This window comes from Dendrobates tinctorius, unplaced genomic scaffold, assembly GCF_039654945.1.
Source record: "Dendrobates tinctorius isolate UK_male_01 unplaced genomic scaffold, ASM3965494v1 ptg000129l, whole genome shotgun sequence".
NCBI lineage: Eukaryota > Metazoa > Chordata > Amphibia > Anura > Dendrobatidae > Dendrobates > Dendrobates tinctorius.
In genome coordinates this window covers 30096326-30117252 of record NW_027361797.1, presented here as the reverse complement: position 1 = coordinate 30117252, position 20927 = coordinate 30096326, and the positions used below count along the sequence as shown (strand labels likewise).

Sequence of the window (20927 nt, the reverse complement as noted above, 5' to 3'; positions counted from 1 at the left end):
ACAAAATGTCGGCGCAGCACCAGAGACACCCGCAGCAGCACCACCAGACACCCCCATAGCAACGCTGGACACCCCCTCATCCCAGCCTGCGGCCTGCAGCAACAGTACCAGTAAGGTATATACGCATTATAAGATGCACCCCCATTTCCCCCCCAAATTTTTTGGGGAAAAAAGTGCGTCTTATAATCCGGAAAATATGGTGTATTAATAAATGACATTTTAAGTTTTAATAAACCATCTTTGTAGTATGTGAATAAAATCTAATGTTTTATTACATTAATGGGTATCTCAATAGCGTTGCAATCTGTTAAGGTTTCTGAGCAGATCCTTAGGAACAGCAATGTTCTTAAAATGTTTATTAGTGAATTATTTTATACTTTTTTTTTCCTTCCCTACAGGATTGTTGTATTTGACAAAGGTGAAATTGTAGAATTTGACACTCCATCAACATTACTGGAAAATAAAGGACTATTTTACTTTATGGCCAAAGATGCAAATATCATTTAACTATGTAAACCCAATGCATAGTACTGTATATTCACTGGAGGGAAGCAACAATATGCACCATGCGTAACAATGTCATCTACAAAGCCTCAGTGCCTTAGTGTTGTGTCAAGTAGGTATTACTGAACATGAAGAACTGCAGGAAAAGACATCACGCATGTATATTATTCCATAACCGATACTGGGAACGAGACTAAATATGCACAGAAAAATAACGCAACTATATTAGTTAAAAAATGAAAAACTTGGCCAAATCCACAAAGTGAAAGTTGACCCCTTAGACCTTCTGTTTCCGAAGCACATACAAATATGTCCCTTCCTAAAAGGGATTTTCCAGCAACTAAAAATATACGGTAGTTTCAGCATCTGTATATTGTAAGTTAGACAACTCACTAATATAGTCCCGGTAGGATGATTTAGCTACATTTTTAGTTTGCTTGGAAACTCTGATAATGTAGGTTTATATCCGACTTGTCCTGAGATGTATGGCTCAAAATATTAAATAAACCTGAAAAAAAGTGTACGTCCGACAGATGTGTGGATTGATGCTATCTGTCAAACATCTGTCATTCTTCAGTCTCACATAGAGCCCCATGTTAAAGGGAGTCTATTGCCAGGTTTTTGCTACCTCATTTGAGAGCAACATAATGTAGGGACAGAGACCCTGATTCCAGCTATGTATCACTTAGCTTACTGGGTGCAGCAGTTGTGACAGAGTTTTGAGATGTAGCATGAAGCAGAGCTCAGAAAGCTGCCCCCACCCACACCACAGCTTTGTGTACATAGTCTATTGACAGTGAGCTACTTATCAGAGGATGGGCCGTGACTTTAGTCCAGGCACTTATAATCTCCTGGTGATAATAATCTTTATTTTTATATAGCGCTAACATATTCCGCAGCGCTTTACAGTTTGCACACATTATCATTGCTCACAATCTAAATTCCCTATCAGTATGTCATTGGAGTGTGGGAGGAAATCGGAGTACCTGGAGGAAACCCACGCAAACACTGGGAGAACATACAAAATCCTCGCAGATGATGTCCTTGGTGAGATTTGAACCCAGGACTCCAGCGCTGCAAGGCTGCAGTGCTATCCACTGAGCCACCGTGCTGCCCTGGTGATTAATCATTTATTTTATTATTATTATTATTTATTATTAAAGCGCCATTTATTCCATGGCACTTTACATGTGAGGAGGGGTATACATAATACATACAAGTACAGTAATCTTAAACAATACAAGTCACGACTGGTACAGGATGAGAGAGGACCCTGCCCGTGAGGGCTCACAATCTACAACGGGATGGGTGAGGATACAGTAGGCGAGGGTAGAGCTGGTCATGCAGCGGTTTGGTGGATCGGTGGTCACTGCAGGTTGTAGGCTTGTTGGAAGAGGTAGGTCTTCAGGTTCTTTTTGAAGGTTTCCATGGTAGGCGAGAGTCTGATATGTTGTGGTATAGAGTTCCAGAGTAGAGGGGATGCGCAGGAGAAATCTTGTATGCGATTGTGGGAAGAGGAGATAAGAGGGGAGTACAGAAGGAGATCTTGTGAGGATCGAAGGTTTCGTGCAGGTAAGTACCGGGAGACTAGGTCACAGATGTACGGAGAACTCAGGTTGTGGATGGCTTTGTATGTCATGGTTAGGGTTTTGAACTGGAGTCTGTGGGTAATGGGAAGCCAGTGCAGGGATTGACAGAGGGGAGAGGCCGGGGAATAGCGGGAGGACAGGTGGATTTGTCGGGCAGCAGAGTTAAGAATAGATTGCAGGGGTGCGAGAGTGTTAGAGAGGCCACAGAGCAGGAGGTTGCAGTAGTCAAGGCGGGAGATGATGAGGGCATGGACTAGGGTTTTTGCAGCTTCTTGTTTGAGGAATGTACGGATCCGTGAAATATTTTTGAGTTGAAGTCGGCAGGAAGTGGAAAGGGCTTTGATATGTGGTTTGAAGGATAGATCAGTGTCAAGGATAACCCCGAGGCAGCGAGCTTGTGGGACTGGAGAGAGTTGGCAGCCGTTTACTTTAATGGATAGGTCTGTTGGGGGGGTCACGTGAGATGGGCGAAAGATGATTAATTCTGTTTTGTCCATATTAAGTTTTAGAAATCTAGCGGAGAAGAAGGATGAAATAGCATACAGACATTGAGCGATTCTGTTTAGTAGGGAGGTGATATCTGGTCCAGAGATGTAAATCTGTGTGTCATCAGTATAGAGATGATACTGAAAACCATGAGATTCTATGAGCTGTCCGAGGCCGAAGGTGTAAATGGAGAAGAGCAGGGGCCCTAGGACTGAACCTTGCGGGACTCCGACGGATAGGGGGCGGGGTGAGGAGGTGGTGTGCAAATGGGAGACGCTGAATGTCCGGATTGAAACAGCCCCGAGCCTAATAAGTGACACATTACTGAAATCAGGGTCTCTGTCCCTACCACATGCTACCTTCAGATTACATGGCAAAAACCTGCTGACAGATTCCCTTTGCTTAAAAGTATTTGTAGCCGTCATGTGACCGAAAGATCCATAGAAAAGACACCATTCATGCAATGTCTGATTGCACAAAATTTGTAGCATGTCCCCATACTATGTGATATCCATGGGTATAAAGCAGTCAAGTACAGAATTATTTTTGTTAAGTGTATAGTGTCACAGGGATGGATGAGTAAATAAAAAAAGGATTCGGGAAAAAAAGGACTTTTTTTATTGAATAGAGGAATATGGGGACCGATTTATTGTTGCATTTGCACCTTTTTCTGGTCAAATTTACTATAATCCTTTTTGTGCCAGTTTTTTGGAGGTGAAGTTGATAAATGTGAGCCATTCTGGCATTTTTTTTTTAACTGTGTGGGTAAATAGTATAATGGCTTTGTAGTTTAGATAATTAAGGATACAGCGATACCAAAATGAGTTTTTGTTTTTATTACTTTGCATGATAAAGTAGGAAAGTGTTTTTAAGAAAATTCTTAAAACTTATTGTACCTTCCTTGAGTTTCATTAAAGAACAAGCCTCTACAAGGCGCTGCAATACCTCTGTACTGTACTCTACTAGGCCCTGCATCTGTCAATCACTGCAAAGGATAAAAAAAGAAAATTGGAAATGTTAGATCTGAGTATTGGATTGGTTCCTTGTAAAGCAAAAGCAACAAAAAAGTATGATAAAGTAAATTCACCATAAGATTTTGACCATTAGTTTGATGTGTCATAAATAAGGAGATGCAAATGGTCAACCCTTTCTCAAAATGATAGCGCTCCCTGCAGAGTTTCAAAACACAAGCCATAAGTAACAACGTTAACAATACAATAATTAAAGCAAAATAAGACGACCCTGCTCGTGAGAGCTTACAATCTACAATGAGGTGGGGGAGATACAAAGTACAGGTGTGTATTTACAATTATATATTTACAATGATGGTCCAGCCATCTTGAGGGAGTGAGGGATGGATGGATATAGTGAATGGGCTACACACACACACTTACACATAGAATGACTTTGATTAGTGAACGTGATAGGCCGCTCTAAACAAATGTGTTTTGAGGGAGCGCCTAAAACTATGCAAATTGTGGTTAGTCCTAATTTCTTGGGGTAGAGCATTCCAGAGGATAGGAGCAGCACGGGAGAAGTCAGGAGTGGGAGGTACGGATTAGTGCAGAGGTTAGTCGAAAGACGTTTGCAGAGCGCAGCGATCGGCTAGGCCGATAGACAGAAATGAGGGAGGAGATGTAGGGGGGTGCCGCACTGTGGAGAGCTTTGTGGGTGAGAACAAGTATTTTGAATTGGATACTATAATGAATGAGTCATGATCCCAGTGCAGGTTTTTGAGCTGCACGTCAGGGGTTAATGTCTGGAGCTCAGTGCAGGTTTTGACCTGCACACCTGGGGTTAATGATTGTGGCCTCTCTATGGTTCTGGGAGAGCTTCTTACACCCCTGGGAAGCTCCAATCCCTGTCAGTTATACTTTTGCCTTTGGCCGAGTGTGGTGACCTCTGTGTGCCTGTGCCTGTTCGTTGTTATAACTTGTTTATATGGTTCTGACCTGGTTCTGTTCCCCGTTGTGAGTTTGCCTGTTGATTCTGTACTTCGCTACCCTCCCTGTGTATGACTCATTGCCGGTAATCTGACTACTCTCTGCTCGCCCCTCTTGTACCTTGCAGCTATCTCTGTGTATGATTCATTGGCTACGTCCTGACTATCCTCCCTGTCTATGCCCCTTGGTAACTTTGTCTCGCAGTTACTCTGCTAGGAGTTCTCTTGCAGCTCCTAGCTCTCTGGAGCTTAGGCCACGCCCCTAGCAGTCACGTGCTTCAGGTCCTGCGGCTCTGAAGTACGCACCTACTCGGCTGCTGCTCGCTCCACAGGTATCTTTGAGCACAGTTCGCTTTACTCAGGACATGCGCACTGGCTCAGTGAGCAAGTGCAGTGCGGTGTTCCTGACAGAATGGGCAGTCAGTGTAATGACTGACGAAGAGCGGACACATCTGAGTACCGTGTATTGTGCGCCCCCTCCCCTTGCCTTGTGGGCACCCCTCCCCTTGCAGTGTGAAACACACTGTGTATTGTGAGCACCCTTCCCTTGTATTGAGAGATCCCTTCTGTATTGTGAGACCACCCGTGTATTGTGAGACCTCCCATGCAGTGTGAGCCCAGCTTGCACACCCGCCATGAAAGGGCTGTGACAGGCTGAGGGCAGCGGAGTCATGTGGGGACACGGTGGAGTGCGCTCGGTGAGAGAGGGAGGATGCGGAGAAGTGGTCTATGCTCCCCTCCTGTCCGCAGCTGCTGCCTCCTCTATCAGAGCTCCCGCACTCCCTCGTTAGCCCCCGTGCAGTGATTACCTGCGCCCGGCTTCCGCACTGTCCACCGCCCGAGCACCAAATCCTCCATTCCTCTGTCAGCTGTCACCCGAAATCCCCTCGGTCAGTCCTGACCCCTTCCAAACCCACCACCGCTCTCCATTGGCTATGGAGTGGGCGAGGCTTGATACATACATACATACATACATACATACATACATACACACACACACACACACACACACACACACACATACATACTGTACATACTCAGCTTTATATATAGATAACTTTTTTGTTTTAACACATTTGGTGACTGGTCCTCTTTAAATTATGTGCTAAAATGTTTTTAGCTTTAGTTTATTTAAAGGGTTCATCCTATAAATAACATAAATGTATAACCAATGGGACCCCCTGCAATTGCGAGAATGGAGTTCCAAAGTCCGCTGTATCAATGGAGCGTTAGTGAGCATGTGCAACCGCTGCTCCATTCACTCTCTGTAGGACTGGTGGTACAGGTGCATTACCCTTCCATTCAGCAAGGAAAATTAAGACCCCCCATTCTCAGGATTAGTGGGAGCCTGGCAGCCAGACCCCCCAGAGATCATTCATTAATCATCTTTCCTGTTTATGGGATATGTTTTTACCACTGATCACAGATAAATGCATAGTGATAAAGTTTTTCGAACCAAATCCAGTTGTAACTCTTACCATAATATGCAATTTTGACAGTACAAATAACATGGACTACAAGGGCAATGCTCAACTACCTCTTCAAGTCACAAAAAAGCGTGTAGGTGTTACAATATTTGGGTGTCATTTCAGACATCTTGCATGTAAATGGCTTCCTAAATGTTTTACATTGTCATTGTTTTTAAAAGTGTGTATATGTTGAGTTGTAACGTGGCACGGGGTGGTGGACGTTGGTGAGATACAGGAAAATGTTTGGGTGTGTGACCTTTAGCTGTTGGGGAAGCACGTCCTTGTAGGCCGCATGATGCCAGTGACTTAGGCTGGCCAGGTTCGGATGTTATAAGATTCAATTAGAGAGACCACCACGCAAAAATGAACAGTCTTTTACTAAATAATAATGTGGGGAGGAGTATGTACAGTGAATAGTGGGTGCAAATCCTCAAGGACGTCTCTCTTAACACATAGAACATCTTCAAACACAATCTATTCTTTCCTAAACTCTCTCGGTTCTGCCTCAGTTAGTTCCTCTGCCTTCACCACCACCCAGCACAGTGCTTCGGGAGTCCCCAATAACAGCACTACAGTCCAGTAAGCGAAAGTCATATTTCTCAACCCACTGTTCCCCGTCCTTTTCCCCCTAGAGGAGCTGCTTATGCCACTATGGTCATTACTTCGCTTCTCTGCTTGCTGATGCCTTGGAACTACCACGTGGGGCACACACTCCATCTCGTGTTCCCTGTTTTGGTTGGCCCATTGCCTTTGTCTTAAGACCTCGGGATCGTCCCGCTAGGCCTCAGATCCTGTCTCCGGAGAATCACTCTCTTTTCCGTGTCTTCATGGGGAAACGTGGGCAACACCTCCACCTTCTTACAGGGGAATGGGGGTTGCAATATTAACTCAAAGTCAAGCAAAAGATAACTTTACAGAAAAATATAATCTTTTTTGGGGGGGTAAATAGACACTATGAATGTTTTATATTATGTAGACATGTACAGCTGACTTGAATATACTGTATGTGTACATGTAATACAAAAATGAATAAAATATATCATCAAATGAAAAAGTAACGATCATTATTTTTTTATTTTGATGTTATTTCTGAAGGGAATAGTTGGAAAGCAATATGTATTTTACTAAAGGAATAGTGAATGCAGAACTGCATTTGAAAGTACCAGCCGTGTGCATGGAAAATGCAAATTAGGGGCGTGGCCTGGATCACTAACAGGGAGGACGCATGTCGGCTCAGCTCCCGCTCCCAGGCTGCTAAAGAGACGTTTTCCTTATATCTGGACGTTTTATCTTGATTCCAGTGGACATCTAAATCCCCAGAGACAAGGCACAGATACGCCAGAAGGGAGTTTGGTGGCAGCCAGTGACAGAACCGGCGGTGAGGGAGACGCTGGGCCCTGACGGCGCGCCATCTTGCAACGTGGGCAGCCCGCCCTGGTTACCTGGAGACAGAGGCGCGCAGACTGCCCGCCCGTATAGAGAGAGCGGTACTCACCCGAAGCGGCAGCCTTGCCTGGAGCTGGGGAGCCTCACGGTGCTGCTTGCAGGGAGGCGCTTGTCCCGGGACCTGTTGGAAGGTAGGCTGCATCCGGGTGCAGAGCAGAGAGAGGCTGGGCCTTGTGCGCCATTTCGGTCATCAGTGCTGTAAGGGGAGCACTTGGAAACGAAAAAACAACGCAGAACTCTGCTCTGTCACTCCCCATTGCCCGGAGCCCCCACAGAGTGCAGCGGGCACCATATTCTCTAATATAGGCGCCCCTGGAAGAAGTGCTTAAACTTAACTGTTTGTTAGCTGGATGTTGCTGGCCTTCCTGGCGCTACTTGTTTGCACTTCACCCACCACTCCCCGGCTGTTAACCCCGTGGCGCCCGAGACTGTCAGCGCCAGTATGATTACTACAAAAGCTCTGTCTGTATTGGAGACCATCTTGGAAATATTCTCTTTGTCTCTCCACATCTGCGGAATTTTTTACACTGGCATTCCTGCCACCTGGGCAGATACTCTTTTGAACTTTAGGCCTCCAGAGACAAGAAATAAGATGAAAGTGACTGCTCTTACAATGTGGTTCTAATTATCATTTCCATGCACGTGCGGTGACCCATATAGAGCGCGCTATATATTGATATAATGGTTAAGTCTCATAAAGAGCGTGGAAAAATCGTGGCCCCAGCTCTACATCAAGCCAAACAAAACGAGATGGAAACATTTCTAAAAAATAAATCCTCATCCACCCAGGCCACGCCAAAAACTTCTCTCCCTAATATTGCCACAGATGACCAGATGGACGATTCAGATTGGAGCGATGATGTCTCTGGCAGCGATCTACCTCAGCCAGACTCTGGCAGTATTTCAAAGTCATTTCTTAAAAAATCCCTGGAGTTGAATCTCTGGAATCTGCTCAGGCATCACTCATAACTCACTCTAAGAGTATCAGAGACCACATGGAATTCCACAGAGCCCAACTAAACAATGCATCCCTCGCTCTAGAAGATCAAGAAAATCTGAGTCGCAGAAAGAACAGAGAACCAGAGAAATTTTTGCATTATTACTGCCGCAAGACAGATGCGAACAAATGGTCATTGAAAGAGTCCATCGATCGCTCAGTCCAAGACCAAAGCCTTCGGATCCCCCCGAGGGATGTTATTTGTGGCTTACTGAGCTATATTGATACGCAGTTTTGTCTGCCTCCCAGGAAAGTGGAACCATATCCTATGAGGGAGCATCCATTCAGTTGTTCCAAGACCTAGCTCCATCGACTTTGGCTAAACGCAGGATCATAAAACCACTATTAGATGCCCTTTGCTCCCACAAAATCCTATATATAGGTGGCTTTTTCCATTTGGTCTGGCAATACACAGCGGAGGAAAACGGGTGATTGTCAGACACACAGACGACCTTCCAAAGGTGTGGGAGTCCTTCAATATTCCTGAGGTGGAGGTCCCTTCCTGGCTGCCGCTGGACATGGATCTTCAGTCCCCCCCGTCTCTGCCGCCTCTACCGGTAGGACAGGGGGAATGGACACCGGTAAAAAGACATCCATCACCTAAACATGCAAGATCTGCTACCACCCTGAAACGCTGGCCTGTTGTCTTGTCCTTTATATATTCCTCTGACGTTCCAGAGTTTGTTTTCCTACAAGTTGCACACAGCCTAGAGAGTATCCCATATAAAGTCAATTAAAACATAACCTTTAATGAACCATTAAAAGGACATAACACACAAAAACATTACAAAAAAGTGCTCATGTGAACCAGTGCTCAATAAAAAATGGTTTGGTCTCACCATTGGTATTAGATATAGCATTCCAGCATCAGGGCGTATCCTGCTGGAGAGACGATCCACTCATGGGAAGCTGAGACAGGGGAAAACCAGTGTTAATGTAAAGTATTCCCCTACACTCCCTGTCGTGGCCCAGTGTTACTCCTGTCCTAACAAGGACAGGCCCCAAGTGGATCCTGTAGTGGACACCCCCACTGATAAGGGGAAAAGCAGACAGATGCTCCCTACGCGTTTCTTCCCCAATGGTGGGGATTCATCAGGAGAGTCAAATAGATATGAAGCAGCTCACATTATAACTGAGTGCACAATTTTCCTACAAGTTGACTCAGCTGGAGGTAGCTTTATATTTAACTTTTTTGTTTGAAAAATTTACTCCACTCATATTTTTTCTTCAGTATGGGCCGTAGTCATGGAATGATCTGACCTGTCTGCTGTGGGAGGCTATTGTAACCCCCCCCCCCCCCCCCCCGCTCTGCTGCAGATGGGTTAGTTTGTTGAATGTATATGTTATCTAGTTATTTTTACTGTTCTAGTTGATAAGTTGATGTGGTACACATGCAGAATCTCCCTTATTCACCCAAGCTCAGGGTATAATTAACAGCAAAGTGTCAGCCACGATAGTAGTGGCTTCTTATAATTTTAAGGGTATGGGCTCACCATGTAAATAGGGTCAAATACTGAAAATACTGAGGTTTTTACATTCCAAAGACTCTAATATTTTATTCTTACAAGAAACACATTTTAAGAAGGGTCGAGTACCTGACGTGACTAGGACTAGATTCCCAACATGGTATCACAGTACAGGTACTTCAGCCAAAAGGGGTGTGAGTATAGCTATCCGAAAGGATACACCCTTTACATTACTTGATACTCTGTCAGACACGGAGGGGAGATACATAATGATCAAAGGCCTCTTGGCAAATACAAAGGAAAAATGCAAATTAAAGGGTGAAACATGTAGCAAAACAGCAGCTTTTTTACAATATTTGCAAATCTATATGCAACAGTGGAAATCCTATATATATATATATATATATATATATATATATATTATAGAATGTGACTTGTGGATCTTGGAAACTGCTTTAATCAATGGCACGTAAAGCAATCCTTGCTTAAGGGGTTGTCCACTACTGGACACCTCCTGCTTGCTCAACTCAGGAACCCAATTAAAATAAAAGCATTGTTTCCATAGCATTGCCATTCCAGATTTTACAGATCTCTAAACCCAGGGAAGCCACTATAGGTATAATTGCAGTAAGTCCGGAATACAGATAATAAATCACAGCATGGGTGGCCATGCAGTGATGCCAGCAGGGTTGTTACAGTGGCCCAACAAGTTCATGAGATTCTTAATAGACATTCGACGGTCCTTCTCATGGATACTGACATTGGAACTAAGTTGACAAATCATCCATAGATCACATACTGAAGGGGTAGGTCCATCAGCGATAAACTGATGCACAATCATTATAAAAGACCCCAAACTCCTACATGGCTGGACAATCATAAGGGCTGTTACAAATTCCATAACTGTGTGGCATGCCAACACCTTAAGACCGGTAGAAGCTTTAGGAGTAATGTTACAAATAAAGACTAAGAAATCAGAAATTTTATTAAAGGGGTGGTGTTGTGAGTTCATTCTCTGGTTCACCAGTTGTGAGTTCCCCTTCCAGACTCCCTCTGGTGGTGACAGGAGGTGGTGAGGCTGGTTTGATTGGTGGAGGTCTGCCACCTGAGAATGAGGATGACGATTGGACCTCAGGATTCTCATATTGGATTTAAGACTGCTGACGCCCTATTCAGTTGCTGGTGATTCCTTCTGGCTTGTCAGCTTTTGGTTTTCAGCTCTGTTCCAGTCATCTAAAGCTGTTTTTCTGCTAATGTTCACACTTGATTTTGTTGGTCTGTTCAGTTTTTCGGTGTGGTCAGCCAGCCCCTGCTGGGGGCTGTGTTGAATTTCCACTCTTATTTATCAGTATTTTGCCAATTGGCTTTTTGTCCCTTACTAGTTCGGTCTCTTTTTGCTCTGTCTCAGAATATTTCAGAGTGCTGATATAGTGGGAGAAGTCTAGTGACTTCAGGGTTAATTTTGCTATCAGAAGTGTTGGACATTATTTTTGTAGGGTTTTTTGCAGGTTGCAGACAGTGTCTTTCCTTTTCTTTCCTGTCTAGTTAGTTTGGGCCCCATCATTTGCTCAGCCTATTTTCCTACCTGTGTTTGTGTTTTCATCTTGTTTCACCGTCAATACATGTGTGGGGGCTGTCTATTCCTTTGGGGTCTGCTCTGGGGCAGTTAGTTTTCCCTTTTCTTGCTTTAGGCTTATTTAGCCCTCCGGCCGTGACGAGGCGTCTAGGAACATCGTAGGCACGCTCCACGGCTACTGCTAGTTGTGTGGTAAGATCAGGGATCTGAAATCTGCATAGTTACCAACCTCTCTGGTTTTCTGTGACTTAGATGGTTTTCTTTTTTACTCCTCAATGACCCATTCATAACAGGGTGGTGTACAAAGCCACCAGTGAATGGTCTAGTGGGTAAAACCATGCACAAATTCAGATGCTGGGTGGGAGAACATATGAGTGACATCGAACACCAAAGAGACACACCCCTTCTCAGAGTGCAAGTATATGAATACCCTCTGGAGTTGGCTTGCGTATACCTGGTCACGTGTGTAATGCATGTGTAGTCCTCTTTGCACAGTGATATGTTATGATGAGTCACCGAAGGAGGAAAAAACAAAATACTAGCTAAGTCCAGAAAAACCAGAGAGGTTGGCAGCTATCGGATTGCAGACCCCTGAACCTATCCACAACAACTAGCAGTAGCCGTGGGGGGTTCCTACGGTGCCCTAGACCCCTCGATCACAGCCGGAGAACTACATAGCCTAAAGACAGAAAGGGGAAATCTAAACTGCCCCAGAGCAGACCCCAAAGCAATAGGCAGCCCCCAACATTTAATGACGGTGAAGCAAGATGAAAACACTAATACAGATAGAAAGATAGGTTGAGCAAATGATGGGGCCCAAGCTAACTAAAATAGGACAGGATAGGAAAGCTGCTGTCTGCCATCCGCAAAAACCCTACCAAAATGTGCCAACCGACTGATAGGAAAAACAGGCCCTGAAGTCGCTAGGCTTCAAAAGACTAAATCAGCACTCAGGTATATTCTGAAGACAGAGCAAAAGATCAACAGATCAGAGACAAAAATGGAATTCAGCTCACCCCCAGCCGGGGATGGCAGAACTCCCAAAAAACAAGGCAAAACAAAAACAAAACTGAAGTGTACAAAGCAGAGCAGAAAAACTTAGCTTTGAGACGCAGGAATCAGACTGGTCTCCAAGAATCCAGCAGGATCACCAGCAAGGCAGAAGGGCGTCGGCTGCCTTATATCCAGTCCTCAATTCCAGCCACCCAGTCATCATCTAGCTGCCCAGGTGTTTGGTAATCAGCCTCACTACCTTCCTTCACCAGAGGAGGGAGTTCATCAGACCTCAACGGTGAAGGGAAAAATGAACTCACAACAGTGATAAGTGCAGCGATAAATGGGTTAAGAATTAATCTTTGAATAACACCTTACTAATATGCTATGTGCTATATTAAAATTCTTAATGTCATCTGAATGAAGTCTAAGAACACCGTTTAAAGGCACAGTGCACATACCCCATCCTAGAGTGGATATCCTGCATCTGTAATGCTGTAATACCAGATTCATAATAGGGTTAAATCCACTATATATTGTTTTTAAGCCAAGTTGTTGCCATCTTTTATTATCGTGTATTTCTTGATGAGTTGCTCTAATCAGAGAAATGAAACGCGTCGAGATAGAGAGATCGTGTTTTTATAATTGTAATAGATCACACTTGGGGGGGCAAATATTTATTTTTTTCTTTGTGTTTATCTTGTCTCTTGTAAATTATTTACATCATTCTAAGAATTGAAACCCATGAGTGCACCATAGGTTTTTTATTATATATATATATATATATATATATATATATATATATATATATATATATATATATATATATATATATTAGGATAAAGGTTAAGTTTTATTATCCCTTCATTATCCCTTTCTATTTATCTATCTATCTGGAGATATTTACCTATTAGTTCCATACTTGTGCTTTTTAAAGTATTTAGTGTGTTACCTTTTTAATAGCTTATAAAATAAAATTTATGTTTTACTGATATCACACCCACCATGCTATCCCTATCTGTTTGGGTAATATTATTGAGTGATTAAATCACCACTGCTGCTACTGCAGATTAGCAGCTGTCATGAGTCATGACGGTACACAGGGGAATGGGAAGGGAGGTTGCTGGATGAGCTTCAGTTTGGGATCTGCTGTTAAAGAAGACACTGTCTTTACTGAACCACTCTAAAATTTAAAGGGGGGTATCTGGGAAATTACAAAAAGGAAAAAATGTACCTAAGCACTAACAGGCAGGTAATTGCAACTTACCTGTCCGTTGTGCACAGCGCCGTTCTTCCCCGGCATGGAAGAGTCACAGACCGCTCCTGCCGGGGATTAAGCTGCCTCTGCTGATGAGACGGGTCGGGACTTCTGAGGGCATTCTGATTTACAGTCGACTCCCCCAGTTAGGCAGTGGGGAGCTGGCTGTCAATCAGAAGTTCTGCCCATTATCAGTGGAGTGGAAAAGAAGCCTCCAGTCTGTAGATGTGATAGCGGCAGAGGCAGCTTAATCCCCGGCAGGAGCGGTCTGTGATGGGGTGTTCAAGTCATTTGACTTCTGCATCCAGTCATACGTCCGCGTTTCTTTTTCTGGTGAACAGTGATGGCATAGCATCTGGTGCCGGCTGAATCCAAGCTGTGATAGAAGGTGCGTATCATTGATTTTGATATTATTGGCAAATTCAAACCCCAGGGCAACATTACATTTAGCCTGGACAACCTCTTTTAAATTAGCCCTTACAATGTTCATATCATCAGGAGACATGAAGGGCTGATATTACTTCTGTACATGCAGGTGACTTTTACCAACGCACCCCCAGTTATTATAATAATATATCACTCCCCCCAGTTTACAATAATATATTACACTGGACTAATCACACCTCCCCCTGCTGTGTAATAAATAATTATACTCAATAAAATAGTTTGTTAAATGAATAAGTAATCAAAATAAATGATACACTCTTGTTTCACTTAATATACCCTGTTCTGAGACATTACCACCCTCTCCCCAACCAGAAGATTGAGAGCTGCTCCCTGCCACTGTGACACACTCTGGCAGCATCCATTATATGCTGTCAGTCTACTGTGCTGTTCTTCTACATATTCAATCTCAGACACTGCGTCCCCGTCATAGAGAATATGCACATGCTAACACATTACACACATGCACACATGACACGCATATACACAATTACATTTTTTGTGATGCTTTTGTTTACATTTTTTGTGACGTTTAGGCTACTTTCACACATCAGTTTTTTGCCGTCAGGCAGGATCCGGCTATTTTTAGAAAAAACGGATCCGGCATAAATTTTGGAGAACTGTAGAAACGGATCCGTTTTTCTGCCGGATCCATCTAGCAGGTTATATCTGTTTCCTGGGGGCTGGCCAATTGGATCTGAGCATGCGCAGACTTAAAAAAACGGATCCGGTGGCTGGATCCATCTTTTTCTGGATCCGGCGCATTCCGGCGCCCATAGACTTTCATTGTGGCAAAAAGCCGGAAGTGTTGGATCCGGCGCTTCCGGCTTTTTCGCCGGAGACAAAAAACGTTACAGTAGCCGTTTTTTCCAGACGCCGGAATGAGACAAGTAGCCAGATCTGGCAAAAAACGGATGAAACGCAATGCCATCCGGCGCGATCCGGCGCTAATGCAAGTCAATGGGGAAAAACTGGATCCGGCATTGCATTTCGCTGGATCCGGTTTTACAATAAAAAGCCGGATCTCGCCTGACGGCGAAAAACTGATGTGTGAAAGAGGCCTTACTGATGACTTATTCACAATTACAGGGGTACTAAATATGTCCATGCTATTTCCTGATTTGTGAAATTTAACGTAAAAAAATGCTGGAAAAATGTGATTATTGTAACTGTTTTCATTATTTTTTTATGTTAAGTTTTTTGTGTACCATATCTCTGTGATTTAAGGACATAAAAATTGGAAAATTGCGAAATTTTCAAAATTTTCACCAAATTTCTTTTTTTTTTCACAAATAAACGCAAGTTATATGAATGAAATTTTACCACTAACATGGAGTACAATATGTCACAAGAAAACAATGTCAGAATCACCGGGATCCATGGAAGCGTTCCAGAGTTATTACCTCATAAAGGGACAGTGGTCAGAATTGTAAAAATTGGCCCCTCATTAACATGCAAACCACCCTTGGGGGCAAAGGGGTTAATTAGAAAAAATGAACTTTTTTGAATTTACCAAATGGCTGCAATTAAACAAAGAGTGAAAAATGTAAAGGGGTCTGAATCCTTACCGTGTGTCTGTGCATATGTATGTGTGTGTGTGTGTGTGTGTGTGTGTGTGTGTGTATATATATATATATATATATATATATATATATATATATATATACACAGTGGGGCAAAAAAGTATTTAGTCAGCAATAGTGCAAGTTCCACCACTTAAAAAGATGAGAGGCGTCTGTAATTTACATCATAGGTAGACCTCAACTATGGGAGACAAACTGAGAAAAAAAAATCCAGAAAATCACATTGTCTGTTTTTTTTTTCATTTTATTTGCATATTATGGTGGAAAATAAGTATTTGGTCAGAAACAAAATTTCATCTCAATACTTTGTGATATATCCTTTGTTGGCAATGACAGAGGTCAAGCGTTTTCTGTAAGTCTTCACAAGGTTGCCACACACTGTTGTTGGTATGTTGGCCCATTCCTCCATGCAGATCTCCTCTAGAGCAGTGATGTTTTTGGCTTTTCGCTTGGCAACACGGACTTTCAACTCCCTCCAAAGGTTTTCTATAGGGTTGAGATCTGGAGACTGGCTAGGCCACTCCAGGACCTTGAAATGCTTCTTACGAAGCCACTCCTTCGTTGCCCTGGCGGTGTGCTTTGGATCATTGTCATGTTGAAAGACCCAGCCACGTTTCATCATCAATGCCCTTGCTGATGGAAGGAGGTTTGCACTCAAAATCTCACAATACATGGCCCCATTCATTCTTTCATGTACCCGGATCAGTCGTCCTGGCCCCTTTGCAGAGAAACAGCCCCAAAGCATGATGTTTCCACCACCATGCTTTACAGTAGGTATGGTGTTTGATGGATGCAACTCAGTATTCTTTTTCCTCCAAACACAACAAGTTGTGTTTCTACCAAACAGTTCCAGTTTGGTTTCATCAGACCATAGGACATTCTCCCAAAACTCCTCTGGATCATCCAAATGCTCTCTAGCAAACTTCAGACGGGCCCGGACATGTACAGGCTTAAGCAGTGGGACACGTCTGGCACTGCAGGATCTGAGTCCATGGTGGCGTAGTGTGTTACTTATGGTAGGCCTTGTTACATTGGTCCCAGCTCTCTGCAGTTCATTCACTAGGTCCCCCCGCGTGGTTCTGGGATTTTGGCTCACCGTTCTTGTGATCATTCTGACCCCACGGGGTGGGATTTTGCGTGGAGCACCAGATCGAGGGAGATTATCAGTGGTCTTGTATGTCTTCCATTTTCTAATTATTGCTCCCACAGTTGATTTCTTCACTCCAAGCTGGTTGGCTATTGCAGATTCAGTCTTCCCAGCCTGGTGCAGGGCTACAATTTTGTTTCTGGTGTCCTTTGACAGCTCTTTGGTCTTCACCATAGTGGAGTTTGGAGTCAGACTGTTTGAGGGTGTGCACAGGTGTCTTTTTATACTGATAACAAGTTTAAACAGGTGCCATTACTACAGGTAATGAGTGGAGGAAAGAGGAGACTCTTAAAGAAGAAGTTACAGGTCTGTGAGAGCCAGAAATCTTGATTGCTTGTTTCTGACCAAATACTTATTTTCCACCATAATATGCAAATAAAATGAAAAAAAAACAGACAATGTGATTTTCTGGATTTTTTTTTCTCAGTTTGTCTCCCATAGTTGAGGTCTACCTATGATGTAAATTACAGACGCCTCTCATCTTTTTAAGTGGTTGAACTTGCACTATTGCTGACTGACTAAATACTTTTTTGCCCCACTGTATATATATATATATATATATATATATATATATATATATATATATATATATATATATATGTACGTGTGTGTATATATATATATATATATATATATATATATATATATATATATATATATATATATATACACTCACTGGCCACTTTATTAGGTACACCTGTCCAACTGTGTGTTAAGACTTAATTTCTAATCAGCCAATCACATGGCGGCAACTCAGTGCATTTAGGCATGTAGACATGGTCAAGACAATCTCCTGCAGTTCAAACCGAGCATCAGTATGGGGAAGAAAGGTGATTTGAGTGCCTTTGAACGTGGCATGATTGTTGGTGCCAGAAGGGCTGGTCTGAGAATTTCAGAAACTGCTGATCTACTGGGATTTTCACGCACAACCATCTCTAGGGTTTACAGAGAATGGTCCGAAAAAGAAAAAAAATCCAGTGAGCGGCAGTTCTGTGGCCGGAAATGCCATGTTGATGCCAGAGGTCAGAGGAGAATGGGCAGACTGGTTCGAGCTGATAGAAAGGCAACAGTGACTCAAATTGCCACCCGTTACAACCAAGGTAGGCAGAAGAGCATCTCTGAACGCACAGTGCGTCGAACTTTGAGGCAGATGGGCTACAGCAGCAGAAGACCACACCGGGTACCACTCCTCTCAGCTAAGAACAGGAAACTGAGGCTACAATTTGCACAAGCTCATCGAAATTGGACAGTAGAAGATTGGAAAAACGTTGCCTGGTCTGATGAGTCTCGATTTCTGCTGCGACATTCGGATGGTAGGGTCAGAATTTGGCGTAAACAACATGAAAGCATGGATCCATCCTGCCTTGTATCAACGGTTCAGGCTGGTGGTGGTGGTGTCATGGTGTGGGGAATTTTTTCTGGGCACTCTTTGGGCCCCTTGGTACCAATTGAGCATCGTTGCAACGCCACAGCCTACCTGAGTATTGTTGCTGACCATGTCCATCCCTTTATGACCACAATGTACCCAACATCTGATGGCTACTTTCAGCAGGATAATGCGCCATGTCATAAAGCTCGAATCATCTCAGATTGGTTTCTTGAACATGACAATGAGTTCACTGTACTCAAATGGCCTCCTCAGTCACCAGATCTCAATCCAATAGAGCATCTTTGGGATGTGGTGGAACGGGAGATTCGCATCAGGGATGTGCAGCCGACAAATCTGCGCCAACTGTGTGATGCCATCATGTCAATATGGTCCAAAATCTCTGAGGAATGCTTCCAGCACCTTGTTGAATCTCTGCCACGAAGAATTGAGGCAGTTCTAAAGGCAAAAGGGGGTCCAACCCCTTACTAGCATGGTGTACCTAATAAAGTGGCCAGTGAGTGTATATATATATATAATATGGAGAAAAAAAGGAAAAAGACGGGTCACCGTTGAAACGTTGCCACCTGAGGATCAGTAAAGTATCCACTGTTTTCACATTTAATTTGAGTGCTGCCTATTTTTTTGCCTTTTGTTAATTTGGCTGTTTGGACACTGCTGAATAGGTTTTGCACCTACTATATTATTTTGGTAGTGCTGCCCTTTTTTCTTGATAGATAGATAGATAGAGATATATATATATATATATATATATATATATATATAGATATATATCTCAAATTGGTGGCAACACACCAGTCAGAGTGAGAAAAAACCCTTCTATTTAATGGCCCGTCTTGGCGATGCTTTGGTTCATGAGTAAGAACCTCCTGACATAACTATCACATCAGACAGATCACGTGCGGTCTCCACACTTTCACCAGCGTGATGTTTTGCACCTCCTGGAGACACGTAAGTTCAACTTGGTACAGTTTTACACAGAACCCCCCCATACGCACAGGCCCAGGGATGTACAGGGGAGTGAGAGAAGGTGGCCCACACAGTCACTATTGTGGCGCTACACTCTCCCACAACCCTGACAAGCTGAGAGGTTCCTTTCACTAGCCCCAGTGAAACAATCTTATCAGCCTGGTAGGAGTGCCCCCAGTACCTTGCTCGATAAACCCCTGGTCTATTAACACTGCTATATTGGACCAGCTCCCAGTAGCATGTGAGATTAGACCGAGAAATGGACGTGTGGATTCATGGATCAAGATAAAAGAGCAGCTCAAGGTTAAATTACATATTTAATCACCTTGAGGCTGTGTGCACACGTAGCGATTTTTAAGCGTTTTTGCCGCGATTTTCGGCGCGAAAACGCTTAAAAATCGTGTACAGAACGCCCCCCCATGCATTCCTATGGCATTCCGCACATGCTGTGCTAATGCTGCGCTTTTTTCCGCGGCGGAATCGCATCGCGGAAAAAATCGCAGCATGCTCATTCTTTGTGCGGAATCGCAAAGAATTGCCGCGATTCCGCACCCATAGGAATGCATGAGAATCGCTTACTTCCCGCATGTGGCTTTGCCCACCATGCGGGAAGTTAAGCGTCTCATGTGCGGTTGGTATCCACGGTGTGGAGGAGAGGAGACTGTCCTCCAGGCCCTGGGTACCATACCCCTGTAAAAAAAGAATAAAAAATAAAAAATCGGTGTATATTTACCTTCCGGTGTCCCGCGCTGCATTCCCGGCCTAAGTGTTCCCAGTAATGCCTTGCGGCAAGGTCCTGTGATGACGTAGTCTCGCGTGACTCTAGCGGTCTCGCGAGATCGCTATAGCAACGCGAGACTACCTCATCACAGGTCTCGCAAGGCATTACTGGGAACGCTGAGGCCCGGGAATGCAGCGCGGGACGCCGGAAGGTAAATATACCCCGATGTTTTTTTTGTTTTTTTTTTTAGCATTTTAACATCCTATCTTTTACTATTGATGCCGCATAGGCGGCCTCAATAGTAAAAAGCTGCTCACACTTGTCAAACACTATGTTTGACGAGTGTGACCAACCTGTCAATCACTTTCCAAGCGATGCTTCAAATCGCTTGTAAAGTGCTTGAATATCGCAGGCGAAAATCGCGGCAAAATCGCGATCATAATCGCGGTGAAATCGCGCGGAAAAAAACGCGCGATTTCTGGGAAGGAGTCCGGTTTTTAGTAAGCGTTTTAAAACGCTACGTGTGCACATAGCCTAAGGGCACACTAGACAATACACTATATATACACAATGGTTATACATATATAATGGTCAGATATGCAAATACAATATTGGTAGGACAAAGCGTAAAAACAGTACATATAGCTAGTTTCCAGTTAGATGAAAGGCCTGGCTTGCAGGGGAGGGGCTGCCACTTGGGAGACAAACAGGTCTCACTTTACAAAGTGAACCACACTCCTGGGTGAGCAGCCGTCTCTCTGAACTCTTCAGCTGCTCACAAGTAAATTATCATGGCCAATTAACTCCTGTTAGTCCTATATGTACTAAGTCCTTTCTCCAAGTTATATCTCCCATCCACTAGGTGTCTTACAGCCACTTTAACATGACACTAGTCAGAATAGAAAAATTTGGCCTGAACGGGAAGGTGAAAGCAGGCTGGGGGTGAAGGG

At 43.7% G+C, this 20927-nt stretch overlaps 1 protein-coding gene across 1 annotated transcript in view; it reads left to right on the top strand.

The window, feature by feature from the left end:
* The window catches only part of LOC141047691 (multidrug resistance-associated protein 1-like), a 164572-nt gene extending 157528 nt beyond the window's left edge, over positions 1 to 7044 (top strand). Inside the window, exon 32 of the mRNA XM_073542906.1 lies at positions 399 to 7044. Within this exon, the coding sequence (XP_073399007.1) occupies positions 399 to 507 (109 nt within the window). The 3' untranslated portion in view covers positions 508 to 7044. The remainder of the gene's footprint in view (positions 1 to 398) is intronic.
* Positions 7045 to 20927: the final 13883 nt, after the last annotated feature.